The sequence below is a fragment of the Hemitrygon akajei genome, chromosome 11, assembly GCF_048418815.1.
Source record: "Hemitrygon akajei chromosome 11, sHemAka1.3, whole genome shotgun sequence".
NCBI classification, from domain to species: Eukaryota; Metazoa; Chordata; class Chondrichthyes; order Myliobatiformes; family Dasyatidae; genus Hemitrygon; species Hemitrygon akajei.
In genome coordinates this window covers 102,536,810-102,563,964 of record NC_133134.1, presented here as the reverse complement: position 1 = coordinate 102,563,964, position 27,155 = coordinate 102,536,810, and the positions used below count along the sequence as shown (strand labels likewise).

The 27,155-nt window shown below is 40.4% G+C and overlaps 1 protein-coding gene across 3 annotated transcripts in view; it reads left to right on the top strand.

Moving 5' to 3' along the window:
- Positions 1 to 27,155, top strand: part of LOC140735872 (regulation of nuclear pre-mRNA domain-containing protein 2-like) — an 85,061-nt gene that overhangs the window by 31,534 nt on the left and 26,372 nt on the right. For 2 of the 3 annotated variants that reach the window (XM_073061434.1, XM_073061433.1), the window contains exons 2-3: positions 14,542 to 14,671; positions 20,217 to 20,317. In XM_073061434.1, coding sequence (XP_072917535.1) covers positions 14,542 to 14,671; positions 20,217 to 20,317 — 231 coding nt within the window. Of the gene's footprint in view, positions 1 to 2,154; positions 2,204 to 14,541; positions 14,672 to 20,216; positions 20,318 to 27,155 lie in introns of those variants that run through there. The other variant, XM_073061435.1, reaches the window with a different exon arrangement.

Genomic DNA, 27,155 nt, shown 5'->3' with positions numbered 1-27,155 from the left:
TAGATGCCGGATTATAAGCCGCTACTTTTTTCCCACGCTTTGAACAGCTTTGAACACTGCGGCCTTTACTACGGTGCGGCTAATGCATGGTTTTTTTTCATGCCGCCAAAAACATTTTGCCTCGTAACAGTAGACCAATAAAATTGAGGAGTAGTTCACAGAGGTCCAATGAAATTGTACGATAAATCAAGCGCACTTTCACAATTAAATTATTGTAAATCAGTCATTTGTACTCACCCTCATCAACATGGAAAACACTCGAAGAAAAGCATTGTGCTGCCTTTATGGCAGTTATTTAGTTTATAATATTTTCGCTTAGTAATTCATTTGTTAGTATTTTCTAGTTAAAGTTAGAAGTGTTTTAAGTATATTTGTTTTCTGTACTACATCCCGGGATGCTATGACGTCACATCCGGTTTCGCTGCGTCTTGTGGAAAAATACCGGTTTGCGATAAACGGAAAGGTGGGGGGGAGCGCATTAGACCCGAGCGAAAACGCTGCTTTTAAGTTAAAGGCGATCAATAACTTTTCCTGGTAGGCTGCAGTATATATTTTTTTACCAGTCATTAGGAGATATTGGAATGTTGTTCGTGCACTGTTCAGTAAAAAAGTATACGCAACATAATTTGTGTGTTACTGATACGTATGTATATTTAAAAGTAGCCGTGTTACAGGCACGTTTCGAAAAAAAGCATTTGCAATATGTATTTGTTTATGTTACCATATGGATTTAATTAAAAGTTAAAAAATCCTCACGTGTAATATCTTTCTGTGTAAATATCTCATATTACAACGTGGGACACCTGCGGCTTAAAATCTGGTGCGGCTTGTACAAGTACAAAATTGATTTTCTTTCTAAAATTAGAGCCTGCGGCTTTTAATCAGGTGCGCTCTGTAGTACGGAATCTACGGTAGTAAAAGCAGGAATGATATGATAAGTAACAGAAAAGTAGAAATACTTCTCTGCAAACATTGCAGCACTGTTTAGTATAGCAAAAACCTCTCTACGTATCGTATAATCTCGCTATATAGCGCTACTAGCGTAGCGGAAGCACTCTCTCCAGTAAACGTTAAACTATGAAGCTGCTGTAAAGTTCCTATCAGACTAAAGGAGACTACTTTGCTACGAGCAGAACCAATAGTAACATTGGCAGCTTTCAAGATTCTTTCCCTTTGCGTGTAAATAGTGCGAATGGTGGACACAGGCAAGTTCAATGCGCAGACAATGTCTTTACTTCGTTGACCAAGATCGAAATACTTAATTACGTCCAGTTTTATGCTAAGCATAACAACACCCTTACAAACTCTTTTAGGCTTTTCTGATACCTTAGAACACATCTTGCTAACGGATGCACAGTATAATTCGAGAGAAAGCGCAGATGCCCACAGACACGTGTTTAAGCTATGGCGGCTTGATGCTGAATGCAGTTCCGGGGGAGGAACTTGGTTGCTTGGGGCACGCGCTACCTTTTTTTGTAAAAGCGAAAACTCTTTGGTTAGCGAAAACAGGTAACTAATGTAGGTCTTTCGTAACAGCGAGGTGTCGTAAAACGAAAATTTGGAAAACGGGGGCCACTTGTAAAGGTGTTTTCATGTTTTGTCAGTTTCAATAGGTTCTCAGTGACAATCTTTGCTGCTTAAACTCTTGTTAGATCCTGAACTGAAAGGACGTTGTTAGGTTTGCTGCTGGAGCTCTCATATGTCTAGTTTGTCATAGGAATTTTGGAAATTGGCAAGCACCACACAAAGTGTCATGAAAGTTATTTCCATTCTAACTAAGAATTGGAGAAAGTAATTAAGTCTTGAAAGTTTGGTGTCTGCTTCAGTTTTGCCAGTTGAACTTTATTGATCATTATTGCATGATTCAAGTCCTCTTGTGTTGCTTTCAAGCTCTGTGCCTTGCAGTATGCCACTTGTGCCTTTGTACAAGTTTTTCACTGAGAAAGTTTTTAAAATTGTAAGTTTGCTGCCAGGTCTGATGTATTGAACTTCAGATACCCATTTCCTCAACAGGTGAAACGTGGTGCTGGCGCAATGAAGGTGTTGGTGAATTTCATAATTGATCAGCTTACACTGAGGGAGGCTCGTAAGATAAGGAAAATTATCCTTTCTTTTCTTCAAGGTTTTCATCGTGAAACTGGTTGTAGTCAAGTGTGGTGCAGCTGGGGCATGTTGCAAGAGGAAACTGTTATTGGTGTTGAGTGTAAGTCCCATCCTCTTGTAACCTTCATCAAAAGCATTTATGATGGTTTGGAGTGGGCCTTCTGAGCATATGCAAATGCCAGCATTATTTGAATACTGTATTTCAATTACTGAGTCTGGGGAACCTTGCTGTAGAGTATTGTTGCTGTTTTGAAGATTAACTCTCCCTCTGGGAAGTTTGTTGGAGTTGTACACCTTTGCAGTAAGCAAGATTTTAAAAAAGTGTTTAGGGCAGTGATGCAGCAGGTCTTTGAGAATGGCTCTGTTGTATGCATGTTAGTTAATGTTGTAGCTTTTGTGCCTGATAGAAAACTCTGTCAACCAAGCAGTGATCACTTCCATATTTTTCTGAGACCTGGTCTACCTTCAGTAGGCATCTCAAGGCATTGGGAAAATATCAACTCCAAATTCACAGAAATGATAATCCAACCATTATCTGTGACATAGACCAGCAGCCTCAGCATTGAGCCTTTAGCTGCACTGTTGATTATTTGTCACCTGGCGAACTCTAGGTTCCTAAAACATCTAATGGGAACAGATTGCCTAATGAGCATGGTCACAGATTGAAGGATGTGTTCAAAGTCTCCATGGAAAAAATGCAACTAATTTATTTGTAAATCTGTGACCTATTACTGCTCTAAGTTTAGATGGTCTGGAAGGATATTGTGAACACACAGTTTGTAAACATCAGAAGTGAAGGTCCTTCTGAGACACAATGCACAAGTCTGCCTAATCCGATACCACTTGCCCCATCTGTGACATTATCTGTGCTTCCCCACATTAGACTTTGTAACCATCCAAACACACAAAACCAGAGTGGAATTAAGTCATTCCAGTCCCAAGAAACAGACTGAGGGGACACATATCTTCAAAAGTGAATGATGGGGTTGTTGGAATTATTGAGAAGTAGTTTTGCTCAATTTTTTGTTTTACATTTGAATTTTCCTGTTTTGAAATTGATACACTGGTAGTATTTTTATCTAGTCAGTCTATAAATTACTAGTTTAAAAGTATGCCCAGTTTAGCTTTGACCAGTCTTCGCCTGATATGGTGCATTTGGAAGCTGATTGTCTCAAATTTCTAATGGAACAAATAGACATTGAAGTAAATTGTCATGTGTGTTTTTTTTTGCCCGCTGGTGTGAATCCAGCTCAACTAGGAATTTTCTTAATCATGAATAAATGATGCTTGTTAGAAGGCTTAAAGGCCATAAGATATAGTAGAAATAGGCCATTTGGCCTCTTGAGTCTGCTCTGCCATTTCAACACGGCCGATCCAATTTTCCCTTCAGGCCAAATCTCCTTGCTTCTCCTCATATCTCTTTATTCCCTGACCAATGAAGTATCTATCAACCTCTGCCTGAAATATATATAGTGACTTGGTCTCCACAGCTGCCGGAGGCAAAGAATTCCACAGATTCACCACTCTCTAGTGAAAGAAATTACTTATTTTCATTCTAAAAGGACGCTCCTCTTCTAAGGCTGTGCCCTCTTGTCCTAGACTCCCCCACCTGGAAGCATCCTTTCCACATCTACTCTGCCTAGACATTTCAACATTTGAAAGGTTTCAATGAGATTCCCCCCTTATTCTTCTAAATTCCAGTTAAGCATAGATCCAGAGCCATCAAAAGTTCCTCGTATGATAACCCTTTCATTCACAGAATCATCCTTGTAAACCTCATCTGAACCCTCTGCAATGCCAGCATATCTTTTCTTCGATGAGGAGTCCAAAACTGTTCACAGTACTCAAGGTGAGACCTCACCAGTGCCTTAAAGTCTTAATATAACATCCTTGCTTTTGTATTCTAGTCTCTTGAAATGAATGCTAACATTGCATTTGTCTTTAACCTTTACGTGTTTTGTATAAAGACTCCCAACTCTCTTTGCAGCTCAGATTTTTGGATTTTCTCTTCATTTAGAAAATAGTTTAGAAAATAATGTGTTTCTTCTGCCAAAGTTCATAACCATGCATTTTCCAACATTGTATTTCATTTGCCTTTTTTTGCCCATTCTCTTAATCCATCTGAGTCCTTCTGCAGCCTACCTGTTTTCTCAAAACTATCTGCCCCTTTTCATATAATCTGCAACAAAGCCGTAAATTGCATCATCCAAATCATTGACATTTAACGTAAAAAGAATTTGCCCCAACACAGACCCCTGTGGACACCACTAGTCACTGGCTGCCAGTCACAAAGGCTCCCTTTGTACCCACTCTGTGCTATCCACCAATCAGCCACTGCTTTATCCATGCTAGAATCTTCCCTGTAATACCATGGGTTTGTAGCTTGTTAAGCAGCCTCATGTGTGGCACCTTGTCAAAGGCCTTGTGAAAATCCAACTACATAACATCAACCGAATCTCCTTTGTCTATTCTGCTTGTTATTTCAAATAGTTCCAACAGATTTGTCAGGCAAAATTTTCCCTTGAGGAAGCCATGCTGACTATGGCTTATTTTATCATGTGCCTTTAAGTACCCTGAGACTTCATCCTTCATGATTGACTCCAACATCTTCCTAACCACTGAGGTCAGACTAACTGGCCTATAGTTTCCTTTCTTCTGTCTCTCTCCCTTCTTGAAGAGTGGAGTGACATTTGCAATTTTCCAGTCTTCCGAAACCATTCTGGAATCTAGTAGTGATTCTTGAAAGATCATTACTAATGCCTCTGCAATCTCTTCAGCCACCTCTTTCAGAAGTCTGGGGTGTATACCATAAGGTGACTTATCTACTTTCAGACCTTTCAGTTTCCCAGGAACCTTTTCTGGAACTTTCATCAAACTGCTAGTGTCTTCCACAGTGAAGATGAATGCAAAATACTTAATCAGTTTGTCCACCATTTTGCTGTCCCCCTTTACTATCTCTCCAGCATCGTTTTCCAGCAGTCCAATATCCACTCTCACCTCTCCTTTACACTTAATGTATCTGAAGAAACTTTTGGTATCCTCTTTAATATTGTTGGCTAGCTTACTTTCATATTCTATCTTTACCTTAATAACTATTTTAGTTACCTTCTGTTGGTTTTTAAAGCTTCCCAATTCTCTAACTTCTGACTAGACTTTGTTCTATTATATGTTTGCTTTTATGTTAATTTTGACTTCTCTAGTTATCAACTTGCTTTTAGAATACTTCTTCCTCTTTGGGATGTATATATCCTGTGCCTTTTAAGTTGCTTCCAGAAATTCCAGCCATTGCTGATCTGCCGTTATCCCTGTCAGTGTTCTTTTCCAATCAATTCTGGCCAAGTCCTCTCTCATGTCTCTGTAATTCCCTTTATTCCAAAGGACTTGAAACAATGGTTTGTTTAAAAATTCGTACAGTTACCGTTTGGGCAAATGATGCTGTGTATTTATTTGAAATGATCTTAAAGCTCCTGTAATTTATTCACCGTAATCTATAGCAGTCCCAACACAGATTATGCAGAATGAAGTTAATTATATGAATGTTTTATTTGATGGACCAGTGAATTTGAAAGTATATAAATGTTTACATTCAAGTGTACTTTTGAAAGATTCATCAATGAATTTTCAGACCTAGAAATGACAAAACAATTAACATTAAACTATAATGAGGATCTTTAGTTTTGGTTTACTACACTAACTGTATATAAGGACTCTCCTGGTGCCTTGGATAACAATCCCATGGATTTCATTGATTTAGCTTAAAGTGTGCTTTGGTGCACTTGGCTCACTGCACATCTTAGAAAAGGTTTGTTTTGAAATCTGTGCTTCATGCACTGTCTCCAAACTCTGTGCTTCACTCAGTCTAATATTCAATGTAAAGAATGATTGTAAAGCAACAAAAGTGCTGCAGTGTGCCTCAGTGTATGCTTTTTGCATGACGTTTTTGGTTTGGTTTTGAAAATTGGGGGAAAAACATAATTTTATGTAAGATATCGGCAGTGTTGCAAAGAATGCAAAATAAATGAAGTACTCTGTGGCTGATACTAAGTTTTAATGTGTAAGACTAGAAGATGGGAGGAAAATATTGTTGAACTTTAGATCTATATGTTGGGGAGCCAAATGTTTCCTGTACTAAAATGAGTTCAGCATTTAAGATAGATAAGATGAATTGTATTTTCTCTAAGGCACTCTTTTCAAAAAGTATTCAATAGTTCCATTCAATATCAGTGAAATGTTAACAATATGCATCCTGAAATTATTTTTCTTTGCAGACATCCATAAAAACAGAAGAGTGCCCCAAAGAATGAATGACAGTTTAAACGTCATAAGCAGCAGTAAAGCAATGACCCTCATACATGCCCAAGCACTTCTGCAAAAAAAAATATCAGCACCCTCCACCCACCAAGCATGCAATAGCAAGGTGCTCAATAAAGACTGTTATCTGCATTGCAGCACAAACTAATCATTCCACAATTCAACATTCCACAGGCTCTCTCTCCCTAATAATGTGAAAAAGAGGTGTCCCTTTTTACAGCAAGATGGGAGACAACAAAACAATTCACTGATTTACGGTGTTATGTCTGTCATGCTGCTTTTCCTCCCGAGTTCTGTGACTTGCGAATCGGCAATAATCTCTCACCAACCAACGAGAGAGAGCGCATGACTTCCCAAGTACATAGCCTCCGACAGCAGATCCAATGCTTTGTTCTGTCCTGTGATGCTTCAATCAGTGGCACTGGGTTAGAATCAGCTTGTTCTTACGGCCACAAGACCTTGGAACCCTGAAGGCATGTTTGTCTTCTAGGCTGCATCCCTGGGATATTGAAAAGTGGCCAGTCATGAGACCCCAAGAGTGGGTCCCACCACTGCAAAGAACAGAAGTCTGAGTGTAACTCCATGTCAGGGTCTTTGACAGAACCCCATCTAACCTGAAAAGGAGTGACATCAAAGGTAGAATTTAAGCTGTTTTCAGAGATGAATGTGAAGGATTCGCAATTTAGTGCCAACATGTCTCCACCTCTGCTATGTAATTCCTCAAATAATAGTGGAAGCACAGTCGATAGGCTTCACAAGCAAGGAGATGTGAGAATACTGTGGATAGATGGTGAAATGAGTTAAATAAACTGGAGAAGCACAATAGTGTGCCCATATTTCCCATTGTGAGAGCCAGGTGATGCATTCACAAGGAAGTGGAATATTCTTGTTACTTAATCCTTGAAGATGCTGAAAAGGTTTACGATGTCAGGAGACAAGTCACTCATGCAGCCAGGTTCTGACTTACAATTATAATTGTATTTTTGTAGGCTTCAGGTCAGTTGTGCTATGGGTTACTAAACTCAGTCTCAGCAATGGGGATGCAATTGACTATCGAGGGTAGATGTTACATTCTCTTTTGTTCAACATGTATGTATAGACTGCTTGATTTACTGGAAAGTTGCTGATAGAATTGAACATTATGCAATGATCAGCAAATGATTGGTGAAATCCAAGTACATCATTGTTGAGTGAGTGCTGTTTGATACCATTGCTGATGAACCCCTTCCATCATACTGATGAACAAGTAGCCTGTTTGGATGTAATTAGATCAGATTTGTCCTGCTTTTTGTGTCTAAGATATACCTAGGGAATTTTCACACTGTTGTGTTAATGCCATTGTATTTGCACTGAAACAGCTTGACTAAAGGAGGGGATGGCAGATCTTTCAGTACAACAGCCACAAAATCTGGTTCCATAGCTTCCAGTCTTTTTTTTTTTAGCGTGTCGCACCAGTCAGCCATTCTTGTCTGGTGAGTGGTGTCAGGATTGGTCTCCTTTTGGATTAGCCAGGTCATGATATGAATGTTCCTGACTTGACCCTTGTATTTTTTTTAAGAGGCCGAGTGGCTGGCTCGACGCTCAACCCGGCACGGATGGAAAGCGTGCTCAGGGGTGGCCCAACTTGGATTCGAACTCAGGAGCCTTCGCTCCGGAGTCCGGCGCTGATGCCATTGCACCACCAGCCGCCAAGTCTGTGATGACATTTCTTGCCATCATTTGAAATGTATCAGGTTAACAGCAGGTGGGCTTCTGAGGTACCACAAATAGGCTGCGATAGACATCCACTGGGCACTTATGGCGGAACATGGTCACCTGCTGGGTTCTGCTATCATTGTGGATATTTTTGTTGCCTCCTCCCATTAGCTGATAAAAAGAGTTGTTCACTTGGCCTCTCGTGCCTGCTCTGCCATCATATGAAGTTGTGCTGATCTGATCACCGTGCTAGCTGTCTGTATTAATCTTTCCCACCCTTCCAGGTCAAGTACCTATCACACCCTACAAAACTCTTTCTCAGCAACTCTGCTTCCACCTATTCTTTGAGGAAGACAGTTTCTTAGACCCTCTGAAAGAGAAAAAAGCATGCCATTCATCTCAAGTGGGTAATCCCTTACATTCTTTTGTAAAATCTCCCACAGAATGAATCATCCTAGCCATAGTCATCCTGAGAAGACCCTTTGGAATCTTCAAAACTCCATTTGTCTCTTGTTGTAAACTCCGGTGAATACAAGCTTCTTCTTCCAACTTTTTGAAAGCATTACACCTGTTTCAGTCAAGTAATGCTTCTCTGAACAGCCTCCAATGCATTAGCATCCTTAAATGAGGATGCCAGGTCTCTATATGGTACTGCAGCTGTGCTCTCACCACTCACCAGTGCCCTATAATTGAAGCATCATCTCCCTGTGTTATTGTATTTAATTTCCCTTTGCAGTAAACAATAACATTTTGTGCCTTTCCTTATTACTTGCAGCACCAACGTACTAGTAGTCTTCTGCAAAATATGGAATACACACACACACACACACACACACACACACACACACACACACACACACACACACACACACACACACACACACACACACACACACACACAGGTGCAATGCAAAATTTACTAGCAGCTACATAATCATACATAATTAATACAAAAAAGAAAGAACATTCCATTTTAGTGTCAAGTGGTCTTAAAGTTGCTCATCAGTGGTGATTAGGATTTTACAGGTTGGTTCAAGAACTAAACGGATGAAGGAAAGTGGCTGTTCCTGCTGGGGTGGTATTTCAGGCTTCTGCACTTCTTGGTCAATAGTGGTTGCAAAAAGATGGCATGGCCTGGATGGTGGGTATCTTTGAAAGTTGTTGTCTTCTTGAGGCATCACCTCCTCTCTGATAGATACTACCAATTTTCCATAATAACCTGATGCAGCTCCTTAACAAATGCTTTCTGAAAATCAAATATAGCTCAAATTATCTCCATGAAGGATGTCGATAAGTTGGTCAAGTGTGATTTTCCTTTCACAAAGCTGTGTTGACTTTGTCTGATAACCTTGAATCTTTCGAAATGTCTTGCTATAAGGTATTTGATAATAACTTCTAACGTTTTCCAAGTGGCTGATACTGACAGGCCTGCAGTTTCCTGCTTTCTGTTTCCCCTCCATTTACACATGAAGGAGTTGTTCTTATTTTCTAATCTAATGCAAACTGTGAAAACATTACGTCCTGGTAATGGAACATCAGCGCCTTTGAGCAGAAATTCCTACAAAAGGTAATGGATTTAGCCCAGTACATCACAGATAAAGCCCTCCCAACCACGGAGCACATCAACACGAAACTTTACCATAGAAAAGCAGCATCCATCATCAAAGATCCTCACCACCAGGCCATGCTCTTTTCTTGCTGCTGCTATCAGGTAGAAAGTACAGGTGTCTCAGGATTCACACCACCAGGTTCAAGAACAGCTACTACCCCTTAACCATTAGGCTCTTGAACAAAAGGGGATAGCTACACTCATTCTATTTCTAGTGTTCCCTAAGGATTCTTATCTTGTTATTTCATACTTGTTATTTATTGCTATTTATTTAGTTTGCATTTGCACAGTTTGCAGTTCATTGATCCTGTCGTATAGATTTGCTAAGCATGCCTGCAGGTAAAAGAATCTCAGGGTTTGTGGTGACATGTATGTATTCTGATAATAAATTTTACTTTGAACTTTGAATTTAGTAATGCTTTGTAAGTTATAACCCATGGATCAGCTGTCTCACTAGCAAATTTATCTGGACTCAGACTCACAACTCCAACAATTGTTCAGTACCACTTCACTGGCAATTGTAATTTCATCTGGACTCATAGACTCACAGCTCCAAGAATTGTCTACTAACTTTTATGATTAGATGTGACAAAGCTGTAGAGCTTTGATTTAATCTGTTGGTTGTGAGCTGTTTATATTATTTTGTTTTGTTTGTATTTTGTCATGTTTAGCATCATATGTTGTGCAATAAACTGATGCAGTGTCACTGGATTAGCACCCTTCCACTCATTAAGCCAAGCTTGATCCCTTAGCTGGATGGTTACAGTAGAATGTTGGGATATGCTGGGTCAAGACGTTATTTATTTCTATTGCTGTTCATGACCCTTATCCGCTCATGTAGTCCTATTTGAGTTGCCAGATTTGATCACAATTGTAGTGCCATATGGTATGTTGATGGGTGTCTTAATTGTGAAGGTTGGACTTTGTCTCCAAAAGAACAGTTTGGTAGTCACTTCCATCAATGCCAATGTGGTAAAGGAATTTGCGACTGGTAAATCAATGGGAACAAAGTCAAATAGGTGTAATAGGTCCTGTTCACCCTGTACACATCAGACTTCCAATATAACTCGGAGTCCTGCCATGTGCAGAAGTTCGCTGATGACACGGCCATAGTGGGGTGTGTCAGGAATGGACAGGAGGAGGAGTATAGGAAACTGATACAGGACTTTGTGATATGGTGCAACTCAAACTATCTGCGTCTCAATATCACCAAGACCAAGGAGATGGTGGTGGACTTTAGGAGATCTAGGCCTCATATGGAGCCAGTGATCATTAATGGAGAATGTGTGGAGCAGGTTAAGACCTACAAGTATCTGGGAGTACAGTTAGATGAGAAGCTAGACTGGACTGCCAACACAGATGCCTTGTGCAGGAAGGCACAGAGTCGACTGTACTTCCTTAGAAGGTTGGCGTCATTCAATTTCTGTAGTGAGATGCTGAAGATGTTCTATAGGTCAGTTGTGGAGAGCGCCCTCTTCTTTGTGGTGGCGTGTTGGGGAGGAAGCATTAAGAAGAGGGACACCTCACGTCTTAATAAGCTGGTAAGGAAGGCGGGCTCTGTCGTGGGCAAAGTACTGGAGAGTTTAACATCGGTAGCTGAGCGAAGGGCGCTGAGTAGGCTACGGTCAATTATGGAAAACCCTGAACATCCTCTACATAGCACCATCCAGAGACAGAGAAGCAGTTTCAGCGACAGGTTACTATCGATGCAATGCTCCTCAGACAGGATGAAGAGGTCAATACTCCCCAATGCCATTAGGCTTTACAATTCAACCGCCAGGACTTAAGAACTTTTTTTTTTAAAGCTATTATTAATGCTTTTTGAGTTAGTGATTTAGATGCATATCATATTTTTACTGAGTTAAGTATTGTATGTAATTAGTTTTTGCTACAACAAGTGTATGGGACATTGGAAAAAAAAGGTTGAATTTCCCCATGGGGATGAATAAAGTATCTATCTATCTATCTATCTATCTATCTAATATCAACATGAAATATCTCCTGTAACAAATTATCAGTGGGTTGTGAGGCCAAGCCACTCAAAGTAATTGGTGCTGAGGTCCCCATCCAGAATACATTTGGTGTCCTTGCTACTTTCAATTTTTCTTTCTGGTTGTGAACAAAAATAAAACCAAAATTTCCCTGTTCATTACCCACTTGATCCTTAATAGTGATGGAAGAGGGTATCAGGAGGTCCTTTGCTTTTGTACATTGATGTAAAAGGCTTTGGGTGTAAACATTAATGAGCTCCTTTCTACTGATTTCTTAATAAATTTGCATCTTTAGGAGTGGAGATTGCAGAGGAGTTAAGAAATAAAATTGAAAAGATATCATAATTTGGACAGTATCTGTGTATAAACACCTCCAGAATTTACTGAAAATGCTTAAGGAGACTGATACCCTAACTCATGCTAGTAGTTATAGAACACTACAGCACAGAAACAGGTCCCTCGGCCCATCTAATCTGCCAAACCATTAATCTGCATTCTGACCATAGCCCTCTGCACCCCTCCCATCCATGTACTTATCCAAATTTCTCTTTAATGTTGCCATCAAGCTCACATCCACCACTTGTGCTGACAGTTTGTTCCGCACTCTCACCACCCTCTGGGTGAAGAAATTTCCCCTCATGTTTCCCTTCACCTTTCACCCTTAACCTATGACCTCTAGTTGTAGTCCCACCCAACCTCAGTGGGGGGGAAAAACCTGCTTGCATTTATCCTATCTTATACCCCTCATTATTTTGTACACCTCCCACCAAATCTCCCCTCAATCTTCTGTGTTCCAGGGAATAAAGTCCAAGCCTATAGAATCTTCAATACAACAATATCCCCAAAAGCTATGGCGTAGGATGGAAATGCAAGGTATTCTTAACTCTGCTGTGGCTGGGAAATAAACCTCTTGAAATTAGTCTGTGATTGAGAAGGAATGTAAATAAGATGAGCAAAACTTGAGACCCACTGCAGGTGGCAGCCATTGGGCTTCTTTTCCACATTGTTCACACTACTCACACCTGCACTTGTGTTGGTGGTGATAGTATTGGAGCAGTTTGAGTTGATGAATGAAAAGTGGATGGAAGGAGCTTTGTATGCAGTTAGTGAGTTGCAGTGTTAGTTTTTTTTAAAACTGATGCACAACGATATGTCTGCAGTTCCAATGGTGGATGTCTGGGAATGAACTATGGTGCTGATTAAGCTTTCATGTGGATCAAAATGCTGGTTATTAAAATTAAGCTCTACTTACTTTAATTTGTAAATTGAAGTTAAATTGTTCACAAACAGCTATTTTTAGAATCACTAATTTGCCAATAAAGTGATCATTGATGTTTCTGTTTTGCAAGGACTTCTGTCCTCATCATGACATTAGTGCAAATCTGGTTAGAGTGACTGCTGTTGATATAATGCAATGAACGTGTTCTTGTAAAACTGACTGAAAGGCTTCGGGGGAAAAGAATCCTCCAATGTCTGAATCTGTACCTCTCGCAAAAAACCCACTATTATAACTATTCTAGCTCCAGAACATCATTGCAAGAGTTCCTCAGGGCATTGTTGGATGCCCAGCCATATTTAATTTCTTTGTTAATATGTCATATGATCACAATGAGATGTTTGCTAAAAGCATTGCTTTTAATTCCCTTCACAATTCCTCGGAATGTGAAGCAGTCCATGGCTGTATGTAGTAAGGTTTAGACAGTAGTCAGGTCTGGCCTTGTATGTAGGATGGAACAACTACAACAGCACCAGCAAAACCCATAAATCCACCAGGACTATGGTGACAGGGACTATGGTCACATTGTACAGTGCCCATCTGGCTCGGATGAAGCCCTGGTCGTGTTCAGATCCTGTGCAGATCAGCTGGTCGGGATGTTCGCAGACATTTTTTTTTGAAGATTCAAGATTGCTTAGTGTCATTTCCAGTACACAAGTGTAATGGAGAACAAAATAATTGTGACTGAGTCTTTGAAGTTCAAAGTAAATTTGTTATCAAAGTATATACTGTATATATCACCATATACTACCCTGAGAGATTTGTTTCCTTGTGGGAATTCAAAGAAACATAATAGAATAAAGGCACACCAACAGTCAATGTGCAAAAGAGAGCAAAGTGTGGAAATACAGAAAAGGAAGTAAATAAATAACTAATATTAACAACATGAGTTGTAGAGTTGTTGGAAGTGAGTCCATAGGTGTGGAATCAGTTTAGTGTTGAGGATCAAGAGCTTTATGGTTGAGGGGTAAAACTGTTCTGAACCTGGTGGTGTGGGGCCTGAGGCTCCTGTATCTCCTTTCCAATGGCAGCAGCGAGAAGAGAGCATGGCCCGGATGGTGGGTGTCATTGATGATGGATGCAGCTTTCCTGTGACAGCACTCCTTGTAGGTGTGCTTAGTAGTGGTGCGGCTTTAGCTGTGATAGATTGGGCTGTATCCACCACCTTTTGTAGGCTTGACTGTTCAAGGGCATTGGAATTTCCATACCAGGCCATGATGAACCAGTCAAGAGACTTTCCACCGTGCAACTATACACGTTTGTCAAAGTTTTAGATGACGTGCCAAATCTTTGCAGGAAGAGGTGCTGTCATGTTTTCCTTGTAATGGCTCTTGCATGCCATTATCATCCTGGTACCTAAGAAAACAAAGTATTGCACCTTAAAATTCTGCCAGAAGATTTACACCTTGACCCTAATTTGATTGACTTGTGTGTGTTTGAAAGATCAAAGATTGAAATTGCTTTGCAAATATAATTGCCAAATTATATTACACTTTGGTCCAACTTATAGAGTACTGTCACAAATTAACAAAGCTTTCTCTTTTTCTCTTATTTAGCTTCAGTTCCTCATCGATTGAACCTTTTCTATGTTGCCAACGACGTTATTCAGAATTGCAAAAGAAAAAATGCAATTGTATTTCGAGATGCTTTCTCAGAGGTTCTAGTTGAAGCAGGCACATTGGTCAGGTGAGTGAAGATTTTTCTGAAATGTAACTTAATTTTTAATGAGCATGCTCCTAGTCTGTGTGACTTCCCAATTCTCTCTATTCACAGGATGTTTTTCCAGTTATTGCTGTCTCTTGCAGGTGCTGACTTTGGCTGGAATATAGCTTCAAATTCTAATCAAACTCCTAAGCATTTAGTGTTGATGATCTTTTTAAATGTTGGGACCTTCCATGTGTTCATTTTCCAACATGAATAACTGGATATATATTGGTCAAGGAAACACAAATACTTTTCCTGTATTATGAATGGAGACAGAGTCTCTTTCTGCAGAATCTTGTGACTGTAGCTGTTCTTCTGCAGCAGGGGTGTGGTGGTTCAGATTGAAAGTCTTATCTTTGACTATGTAAGTCCTGAATTTCCTGTGAGATCCTTACTGTTGTCACTTGGCCTGTGCAGTTTAGCCATACCAATTAAATAACTGTTAAGTGCTTTCTGATAATATTTTATCTTCAGTTTTAGCATTTTAAGTAGTAATTTTAATAGCTTTTGAGAGATATTCCTATACGTTCAAAGCTGTGAGAGCTGGCAAAACCAGACATATAGTTACTGTTAAGAGGATGGGGCCTCTCATTATTGGTGAGAGGGATTTATGTTGTGCAGTGTTTGGCAATCAGGAGACAGCTTTGTGAATTTGAATGTAAACATGACGGCACAGTAAAAACCGTTTAGTCCATGATGTTGTGCCAAAATTTTAACCTACCCTAAGGTCAATATAATCCTTCCTTCCTCCTTAGCCCTCCATTTTTGTTTCATTCATGTGCCTATGTAAAAGTCTCTTAAATGCCACCAATCTATCTACCTCTATCACCACCCCTGGCAGCATGTTACACACATCTTCCATTCACTGTATTAAAAAAAACTGCCTTTGTCATCCCCCCTATACTTTGCCCCAATTATCTTAAAATTATGACTGCTTGTATTAGACATTTCTGCTGTGGGAAAACATCTCTGGCTGTCCACTTTGTCTGTGCCTCTTATTTTGTACACCTCTATCAAATCACTTCTCTTCTTCCTTCACTCCAAAGAGAAAAACCCTTGCTTGCTCAACCATTCCTCATCAAACATGCTCTCAATAATCCAAGCATCATCCTGGTAAATCCTGCACACACTCTAAAACTTCCATATCCTTCCTATAATGAGGTGATCAGAACAGAACACAATATTCCAAGTGTGGCTTAACCAGAGTTGTATAGAGCTGTGATATTACCTTGAGGCTCTTTGTAGTTTGCTCTAATACAATTTCCTGGTAGCAGAGTGGTGAGCACACATGACAAAAACTAGGCAGGAATGTCCTACTGGTTATATGTAATGCTTTGAAATATGCATATTTTATGTTGCTTCCAGTAACTTAACAGTTATTCTTCATAGCCCATCATAGGGGCATACTGGGGAATAGGATGCCAATGGTGCCTCGCCAAAGTCCTCTGTCCTGGGCCAGTCTTTCAAGTTGTCCCCTGGTGTAGCTCATCTTCTTGATGAATGCATCCTCTCCCTGGGATTAGGTCTTTGGAGTTTCTTTTGTCATTTCTGTAGCACTGGGTTTTTCCATGATGGGGAAAACCCTTCTCCTTTTGCAGCCTGGCTTGAGACTATCCATGGCAGAGTTAACTTGGAATATTACTTCAATTAAATATTTTTCTATCTCAGATTCTGTGCTGTAGAATAGTGATCACTAACCTTTTTAAGCCCAAGATCCCCTACCTCGGCCTTCGTGAAAAGCAAGATCGACCCCAGATCGATTAGTTACATTCTTGCGCACCGGGGCAGAAAAGACTGGAAGTAAAACCCCGCAACCTGGAAGTAGAAATAATGTATAAACACCAGGGGTACCCACCCTTTTTTGCACTGTGGACCGGTTTAATATTGACAATATTCTTGCAGACCGGCCAACGGGGGGGGGGGAGGTGGGGTGTTAATCATGACTGGAACACAGCGATACTCAAAGCAGGTTCCTTATGTCCAGTCTATTCCGCAATTTAGTTTTTGTGGCTTTTGGCACTTAGCTTCTGTCCGGCTTGCTCAAGTTTTTTCCGCTTAGAAAACTCAACGGGTTTGTCTTTAAGTGCGGTGTGCTTGGACTCAAGGCGCCGAAGCAGTTTTGAGGGCTTCATTGCCTCATTAGACAGCCTCCTGGCCTGAACTGCAGCCTCCCGCCCGCCAGCCATCTTGGCCAGGTGCAGCTGGTTGTGGGTGGGGTGAGAGGACAAGGTCAGAGCCGGAGGTCCCTGTGCCGCGGCGGTCGCAGTCCAGAGAGAGCGACCGACCAAGCGAGGAGTGTGACAGGACGCCTGCCCCCCCCCGTAGGATCTATTGGCTGACAAATGTTTGTTTCAGTAGATCGCAGCGTGGTAGCTACTTACGAAACCCTGAGCTCGAATTAGGTCGTCTGCGAATATTTTAGCACCGGGTTCCCCACGAACATTCAGTGTGCTGAACAGGTTTAGAGGCAGCTCCCATCTGTCTGCGCTCCAGGCTGGTAGCATTGGCACTTCCCGCCGACCGCGCAAGGCCGACCAGTGATCCCTGGCACAAGGGTATCACTGCGTTCAGTCGACTGATGACCTCGTGTGTATTCAAGTTCAACAATAGGCGTGACAGGGAACGAGGAAAGGTGCAGCTGACTCATATCGTGGTTGGGAACCACTGAATTACACTGTGTAGTGTGGGGGAGCTACACGCACGTGCACTGGGCAGAAAGAACGGAAATAAAGCCCCACAACCCGGAAACAATCTCTCAACAGTATTTGTGTATTTATTTTTCTTTTTTTTCGGGATCTACTGGGAAAGTCTCAAAGATCGACCAGTCGATCGTGATCGACGGGTTGGCGACCACTACTGTAGAAGGTGAGAACAAGATGATCCCACTAACATGATTCTAGAGGGGTGTGAGGAGTACAGGAAATAGAATTGACATATTCAAAGCCCTGTCAACTGGAGTAGAGTGAATCCTCGACTGACAGTAAAGGAAGACTTAATATAAAAATGTTGGAATTGAATAGTGGTGAAGGTGGCTATTGAATCCCCTCCCTGACTCCCAACAGCTACTAGAAATGGGAAAAAGTTGAAGAAAGGATTATCTGAGATGTGATAGTGAGGGAAGGTGATTGTTGGAAGCAAATCTAATGAAATTTTTCTTTGAGAGCAAGAAACGTATTGATGTAGTTATCAATGTACTGAGCGAAGTGAAGGACAGCACATAACAAAGAATATTTCATAGCCCCCCCATGAAAAAATCTCTGTGAAGCTGGTTTTCAATTAAACATCTCATTGGAAAGAGACGATGATGTACCAGGAATTGAACTATTTCTTTCTGTGCCATAATTTCTGTAATTCAAGGGGCACGCGACCGAATCCAGTGCTAAGAAAGTAATAGAAATAGCTTTTGTGTCCCAGATTGAACTGATTGAATTGCCAGATTTTCATTGTGCAATTGGGTGAAAGTTGATGTTGCCTATCTGTTCATTGGTTATTGTGCTAAAGTCTTCATGTTGTGCTCCTTTCATTAGCATCCTCATGCCTTGTAGAGCTATGTGTTTGACAGCCTACTTTTGTAAATAGGTAGCTTTTCTAAATTGTTCCCAGATGTGACAATTTATGTTTTGCTTCATAGCTATCTCTCTTGCCCATATAACTCAATTTCTTTTCATGCATTGAGACTTAAATTTTAAGACGTCTTACTGTGAGGCGTCTTTGCTTTATCCACTGATTCCCTCAAAAAAATTCAGTTAGTCACCCACAAATTTGTTAATTGTCTCTGATGGTCTGCATGCCATCTGATGATCTGTCCATTAATTTGATAATGGTTTCAGGGATGATTTGATTATCATTTGCTACTGCATAACCATTCCCTGCATTTGAATGGAATAAAACGTTTGTCAGTCTACTTTTTGCTGAGGTAAGACCTGGAAAAATGAGTTGAATCTGGACAGCTATATGGTCAAATTGTAAGTAATTTCAACAATTTGTAGGAAATAAAACTAGATGAACGTGAGTAGTTAACACTGAATCATATTGAACCATATTAGCCAGAGTATTAATGCAACGTGCAATATTTGGGATATTTAAAATAACTCACAATGAAAATTTATTCTGTTTAGACAAAGATATCTTATAGGCCCAGGCTGAGGTGTCATTTGTACTGCTGGTTGTCATTTTATAATGAAGCAAATGTGTCATTTGCTGTCATATGCTTAAATTTAACTTGAACTGGGGCACTTTGTCAGATCTGATAAGCAGATTCTCCTGGTAATCACTTTACTTGAATACATGCTGTTATACCTACAAAAATATGAAAATGCCGCAGTGCTTTGAATAACTGTAAGCTCTTTAGGAAAACTGGCCCAAGAATTTGTAGTGATAAGCCGAATTGAGTCTATCAGAAGTAATGGAAAGAGTGGAACAGTAACTTGCATGCCAAGTTGTTCGTGGACATTCAGTAGTGCTGCCAGAACTGTTGGAGTAATTTAGCAGAAATTGTAATTTTATTTTATTTAGAGATACAACATGGAATAAGCCCTCCTGGCCCTTTGAGCTGTTCCTTCCAGCAACTCCGGATTTAACCCTATCCTAATCACAGGACAATTTACAATAACCAATTATCCTACTAACTGGAAAACCTTTGGTCTGTAGGATGAAACTGGAGCACCCAGAGGAAACCACCGGATTCAAAGGGGAGAACGTACAAATTCCTTACAGAGGACACTAGGATTGAATTCCAAACTAACAACCCAAGCTGTAATAGCATTGCATTGACTACTGCGCTGCAGTGGTGTCCAAAGAATAATGAGAGCTTTGGTGTTTGCAAATAATTGCTATTGCATCAGGTTGGGAAAATGTTGCAATCTCCACTCAGTTTGTCTCTTTTTATCTCCTACAGGACTTTGTGTATGTGGAGTGCTATTATTCAGATCAGTTTTTTTTTTCAGAAAATATTTTTAGTATTTCAGCTTTTATCTCAATCCTAAGTTTGCAAACTTGGTCTGTGCAGTGTCACTGATAACTGGACAAAGCATTTGTACTGAAATATCATAGCAGATTAGACAACATCAGAAAAGAGATGATGGATTAAGTGGAACTGAAGACAAAAAGATAAGTGGCAGTTGTAGGAGGGACGTGGGCAGCTGTACGGAGTGACAGCACGAGGGGGGGAAGCGGTTTTACAGATGATTGGGAGATGGGAAAATAGGAATGAGGGCAGGGCTGAGCAGATGCACCATTGCCCAAGTAGACGAGTCAATTTCCAGAAAGCATAAAGGAGTTAACTTGGTATGAATGATCTTTGAGTGACTGAAAGAATGTGAATGTGACAAACAGGGTTAAGTATGTGTGACAGCCCCATAAAAGTTGCAGTACCCTTCACCATTACTATACTATAAACACCAACTCAAGCACTGGATAAAACACAAACTTAATATGTTAATAAATTTCCAAATGTAACAAGCTAAATAAGATAATCTGTTGTGATTCTAAACTAATACTAATTCACAAATTGCTGATTAATTTTTAGGGATCCTTCTATTCGCAAATCAATAGATCGAATATTTACCATATGGGAGCAGAGGAGTGTCTACCCTGAGGAACTGATTGTGGACCTTCGTGCTGCCCTTGGTAAGGCATATTGTTAGTTCTTCGATTGATGAGGCTATATTTATAATTTTTAAACAGGTAAACTCCACCCTAAGCAGCGGCACACCTCAGTTAGTGAAATCTTTCCTGATGGACCTAACAGTTACCTTTGGTCCCTTTATATAGCTTGTGTGCCACTCTTCATGTCGTAACTTGTATGTCATATGAGGTAACTCATTGACTGGAGAACTTGAGTGACTAACCTTGTGGAACAGCTAGCAGTTTAACAGTTAGTTTGAAGCTTTGCATTACTGTTCAACTTCCTGTTAGTTTATTAAAATGTGGTATCATATTTTGTAGGGTAAGTGGCTCTAGAGACCTTTTTCTTTCAGCTGTGCTGTGCTATAGAATTCTAAAACATCACATACCTTGGGGATACAGCTTTGTAAAACTTTGAGCCTAATCTAAATCAAAATTCTGTGGATGGTGTTGTGTATTTAATATTTCAGTATCTCAATCTTGTGAAGTATTCAAAAATGGTTTCTGACTGAAACACAACTTATATTTAAAAGAGCAACTAAGATCGCTTTATCAATGGAAATAGCAAAAGGAGACGCGATTAAGTTGCAGTCAGGAAAGAAACTGAATGTGGACAAAATTGAAACGTCTAAACAAAAACTGACCTGGCCAAACAAATTGTGTTATTATTGTGGCAGGGGCTCACATACACCAGACCAATGCAGATATAAAGGTGAAACTTGCAGAAGATGCAGCTAGGTAGGACACATACAAAGAGCATGTTGCACACACAAAAATAAATGGACTGCACAGGGAAGTGAAAAAAATAAAAAGTTAAGTTGCAGTTTCAAAAAGAGCACTAATGTGCATGCTGTGGATGAAAAATCTATAATGATGAGAGTGAATCATGTCTGGGTAGCTTTGAGATTTATGATGTGAAAGCTAGCAACAAACAAGCAATAGGGCTGACACTAGAAGTGAAGAGAAAATTAATTAAAATGGCTGTTTCAGTCATTCCACAAAATGAGTTTGAACAACATTTCAAAGATTCTGAACTGAGGCCTGCAGATATCCAACTAAGAACTTGTATTGGAGAAAAGATGACTGCTATGGGAATGGCAGTAAGGGAATGCCCTCTAGAAAAATAGAGTACAGTAAGATGTATATTATAAGTTTAAAAAAAGGATTAAATATTATCAAATACATTATATTTGAATCACACTTGAAATCTCATTACCCTATATTCATGTAAATCAAATTAAATCATAATATTGAAATGTAATAATTTTATTATACCAAAAGGAAAAAAAATCCTTATCATATAGTGAAATATGTTATTAGCCAAAATCTGTACTTTAAGAGCAAATCATAGGTTTTGAAAATAGTTCAAAAATGGTCCCCATAATGTTTGAAAGTCTTGACTAGATTCAGACAGACAGACATACTTTATTGATCCCGAGGGAAATTGGGTTTTGTTACAGTTGCACCAACCAAGAATAGTGTAGAAATATAGCAATATAAAACCATAAATAATTAAATAATAACAAGTAAATTATTCCAAGTGGAAATAAGTCCAGGACCAGCCTATTGGCTCAGGGTGTCTGACACTTCGAGGGAGGAGTTATAAAGTTTGATGGCCACAGGCAGGAATGACTTCCTATGACGCTCAGTGTTGCATCTCGGTGGAATGAGTCTCTGGCTGAACGTACCCCTGTGCCTAACCAGTACATTATGGAGTGGATGGGAGACATTGTCCAAAATGGCATGCAACTTGGACAGCATCCTCTTTTCAGACACCACCGTCAGAGAGTCCAGTTCCACCCCCACAACATCACTGGCCTTACGAATGAGTTTGTTGATTCTGTGGTGTCTGCTACCCTCAGCCTGCTGCCCCAGCACACAACAGCAAACATGATAGCACTGGCCACCACAGACTCATAGAACATCCTCAGCATTTAGAAATAGAAAAACGGATCTTCTCTAAATTTAAGGAAGACGTAACATCACGTAACCATTGAGTTGTGAGTAAGTGGAACGACATCCTTCCATTTAAGCAAGAGCACCCTCCTAGCTATAAGAGAAATAAAAGCCAAAATGTGCAAATCAGATGTCTCCAAAATAATATCTTTTCCTCCAACAATACAGAACAAGTTAGTCAAAGGGTTAGGCTTAAAATTTACTTTGAAAAGTACAGAGAAAGTTTGGAATACTTTCTTCCAGTATTTTTCAAGACTTGGGCATGTCCAAAACACATGAATTAGTGAAGCTTCTCCATTGTTATATCTATCACAATAGGGAGATATATCCAAATAAAAACGACATAGCTTATCCTTGGTCATGTGAGCCCTATGAACCACTTTGAATGAAAATGATAGTTTGACTACAGTTTTTGTAGGCAACATCTCTGAGAAAGTTTCTGATATGTTAAATCAGTCAGTGCAAAATATGGCTAGGCTTTAGGTTGGAAGAACCTAAAGGAAGGAACTTGAGGAAAGTTGCAAGCATTTGGCTTTTATGAGTATAAAGAACCAGAATCTACTCTGTGTGCATTAAAATTATTGGATGAACTTTAAGTGGGAGAGAAAAAACTGCTTGTAAAATTAGGTGCAAAGACCAAAATCCAGTTGGATAAATTGGCCTAAAAGAAAGTTAGTGGAGATAGGAGAACAAAAGATTTGTTAGATGATATCGTGAATGAGGAAACCAAGAGGAGAGATCATATTGTAAAGGGAACAATAGAAGCATTAATAAGAGAATACTCCAGTGAACTAAATGCACCTTTCCAAGATCTAGAAAAAGAGAAAGGAGAGAAGAAAGGTGTTCAGAGCTGCCTGAACCACTTCCTGGAGTCTCAGAGTCAACTCCTACAACCACCATGGAAGAGGCCCCTGAACCTTAATTGTTTTCACAGCCACAAGTTGTCAAGAAGAGTGATTCCCTTTGTCAGGAGTGGCATTATCCCACAAGAGTAAGAAAGCCTTCATGGAAATTAAAATTCAGGCCTGAATGGGACAGTTTAAAAATTGAGTATGCTGTGGATATATTATAGTAGTTGCATTATATAGTATACTGTGTATATAGTTGAGATGCATTCTCTGTTGAGTTTATAGCTGAGCGGGGAGGAGTGTTGTGTATTTAATATTTGAGTAACATACACGCGTGCGTTGATCATGCATTCTTGTTTGTTTAAATACTTTATTACTGGTTATATGTATAAATATGTGAATTGCAGAAATCAAGCTACCACGTGATATGAGCGTGTGCCTCACTTACAATAAAGAGCCGAGTTAGACTTGCATTCCCATAACAGATGCCTTTAAGGTTAGAACTGATTTGTTGAGAATATGCACAGTTTGCAATTTGAAGTTTGTGTTCCATCTCAGGGATGCTGTTACTCTTCACAGCACAGGAGGGTAGATAATGCAGACATATTCTCAATGATAGCAACAACAGTATTACATTGACTCCTGACTGTCAGAGTAAAGTGTTTGACCATGTATTCCATGGGGTCCACCTCCTACCTTCCATAGACCAGCACACACAAAATGGTGGAGCAATTCAGGCGGTCAGGCAGCATTTATGGAAATTAAACAAATGTTGATGTTTTGGGCTGAGACCCTTCATCAGGATGGGAAAGGAAGGGGAAAGACACCAGAATAAAAAGGTGGGATGAGGTGAAGGAAGACTAGCTAGAAGATGGGTGAAGCTAGGTGGGTGGAAAATGTAAAGTTCTGGAGAGGAAGGAATCTGATAGGAGAGGAGAGTGGACCATGGGAGAAAGAGAAGAAGGATGAAAACCGGGGGAGGTGATAGGCAAGTGAGGGGAATGGATAAGGGGGCAGTGGAGAATAGAAGAATTGGGGGGGGGGGTGGAATTTACCAGTGATTGATATTTATGCCATCTGGTTGGAGGCTACCCAGACAGAATATGAGGTTTTGCTCCTTCAGTGTGGCCTCATCATGACAAAAGAGGAGGCCATGGACTTACATGGTGGAATGGGACTGGGGATAGGAGTTAAAATGGTTGGCGAGTAGGAAATTCTGCTTTTGGCACATGGACCTGAGGTGCTCGACAAAGTGGTCCCCCACTTTACATCGGGTCTCACCAATGTAGAGGAGGCCCCATTAGGTGAAGTGTTACCTTATCTGCAAGGACTGTTTGGAGCCCTGAATGGAGGTAAGGGAAGAAGTGAATGGGCATGTGTAGCATTTCTGTCGCTTGCAGAGATATGTTTCAGGGGAGAGTTCAGTGGGGAGGGACGAATGGACAACATAAGAACATAATAAATAGGAGCAAGAGTAGGTCATCTGGCCCATCGTGCTTGCTCCACCTTTCAATAAGATCATGGCATTTCTGACTGTGTAGTCATCTCCACCTCACCTGCCTTTTCCCCATAACCCTTAATTCCCCTGCTATGTAAAAATCTATCCAGCCTTGTCTTAAATATATTTACTAAGGTAGCCTCCACTGCTTCATTGGGCAGAGAATTCCACAGATTCACCATTCTTTGGGAAAAGCAGTTCTTCTTCATCTCCATCCTAAATTTACTCCCCTGAATCTTGAGGCTATGTTCCCTACTTCTAGTCTCACCTACCACTGGAAACACCTTTCCTGCCTCTATCCCTTTCATAATTTTATATGCTTTTTATAAGATCTTCTCTCATTCTTCTGAATTCCAGTGAGTACAGTCCCAGGCGACTCCATCTCTCTTCATAGTCTTGCCCCTTCATCTCTGGGATCAACCTGGTGAGCCCCCTCTGCACCACTTCCAAAGCCATCCTTCCTCAAGTAAGGAGACCAGAACTGCACACAGTACTCCAGGTGCGACCTCACCAATACCCTGTACAGTTGCAGCATAACCTCCTTGCTCTTAAATTCAGTCCCTCTAGCAATGAAGGCCAACATTCCATTTGCCTTCTTATAGTCTGCTGCACCTGCAAACCAACCTTTTGCAATTATGCACGGGCACTTCCAAGCCCTTCTGCTGCAATGTTTTACCATTTAAATAATAATCTGATCTTCCATTTTTCCTTCCAAAGTGGATGACCTCGCATTTATCAACATTGTACTCCACCTGCTGGATCCTTGTCCACTCACTTAACCTGTCTATATCTTTCAGACTCTCCGTGTCCTCTGCACAGTTTGCTTTTCCACTGAATTTAGTATCATCAGCAAACTTGGATACACTACACTCAGTCCCCTCTTCTAGGTTGTTAATATATATATTGTGAATAATTGTGGGCCCAGCACCGACCCCTGTGGCATACTGTTCACCTCTGACTGCCAACAAGAGAAACACCTATGTATCCCAACACTCTGCTTTCTATTGGTTAACCAATCCTCTCCATGCTAATACTTCACCACCAACTCTATGCATCCTTATCTTATGGATACGTCTTTTATGTGGTCCCTTATCGAATGCCTTCTGAAAATCCAAGTAAGTAATGTCCATCTGTTTCCCTCTGTCCAATGTGCTTTTTATATCCTCAAAGAACTCCAGTGAGTTTGTCAAAACAGGATCTGCCTTTGCTGAATCCATGCTGTGTCTGCCTGATGGATCAATTTCTTTCCAGATGCCTTGCTATTTCTTCTTTAATTATGGCTTCAAGCATTTTCCCAATTACAGATGTTAACCTAATTGGTCTATAGTTATAGGTACACAAGGCAGGTATAGCTGGGGCCCATGTGAGTGCTTATGGCTGTCCTCTGAGTTTAGAGAAAGTGGAAGGAGCTGAAGGAAAAATTGTTGAAGGTAAGGACCAGTTCTGCCAGACGGAGGAGGGTGGTGCTGAAGTGGAAACTGGTCGGGTCTTATGTTGGGAAAGAAGCAGAGAGCTTTAAGGCTTGATGGGGATAGAACTATATAAGGACTGAACATCTGGTGAAACTGAGGCAGTTAGGATCAGGGAATTAAAAGTTGTTGAGATGGAAAACATGTGAAGTGTCTTAGATATCAGTGGGAAGGGGCTTTACTGAGGGGAATAGAATGGAGTCCAGGTATATGGACGTGAGTTCAGTGGGGCAGGGCAGAGACAATCTGCCTATTGGACAGTCAAGATCTTCGGTAGGAGGTAGAAATGAGAAGTGTGGGGTAAGAGAACTATGAGCTTGGTGGCAGTGAATGGGAGTTCTCCAGAGATACTTTTCATTGACTTTAGTTTAAACCATTGTATTCTGAACACTATCTTTATCATCCTTTCCCCTCACCACTATTCATGACAGTATTTTCAGCTGCCTAGATTGCATTGTTTGTAGTTCTTCCAACATCTCCCTTTAAAATCCCATACAGTCTGTTCCTATCCCTCTCTAAGGCTATGGTAAGGGTCAGGAAATTGTGATTACTATGTCTGGAATCTCTCCTACTAAGAGATCTGTCACCTGACTGGATTCGTTGCCTGGTACTAGATTCAGAATGGCTTCTCCTCTAGTCAGCCTATCCACATATTGTGTCAGGAATCCTTCTCAGACACTAAACCTTTTGCAATAAGGATGTGTCAATCAGTATTAGGAAAGTTGAAGTCACCCATGACAACAATCCTGTTGTTTTTGCACCTTTCCAAAATCTGCCTCCCAATTTGCAGCTTGATGTCTCTGAGGAGCAGATTGGGAGGCATTTATCTAGTCATAAAATGAATAATTATTTATAATAGGTATGGTTCCCAGGTGGTTAGGTTACTAAGCTGATAACTGACTTAAACTGGAAACCCATCATGGTATCTGTGGTGGCCGGTGGGGGGGGGGGGGGGGCGGGGGGCTTAAATTCAGAGAATTAAATAAACCTGGAATTAAAAATATGGTTGAATTGTTGTAGAAACCCATCGAGTTCACCAGTGCTTTTTAGGACAAGAAACATGACTTTCT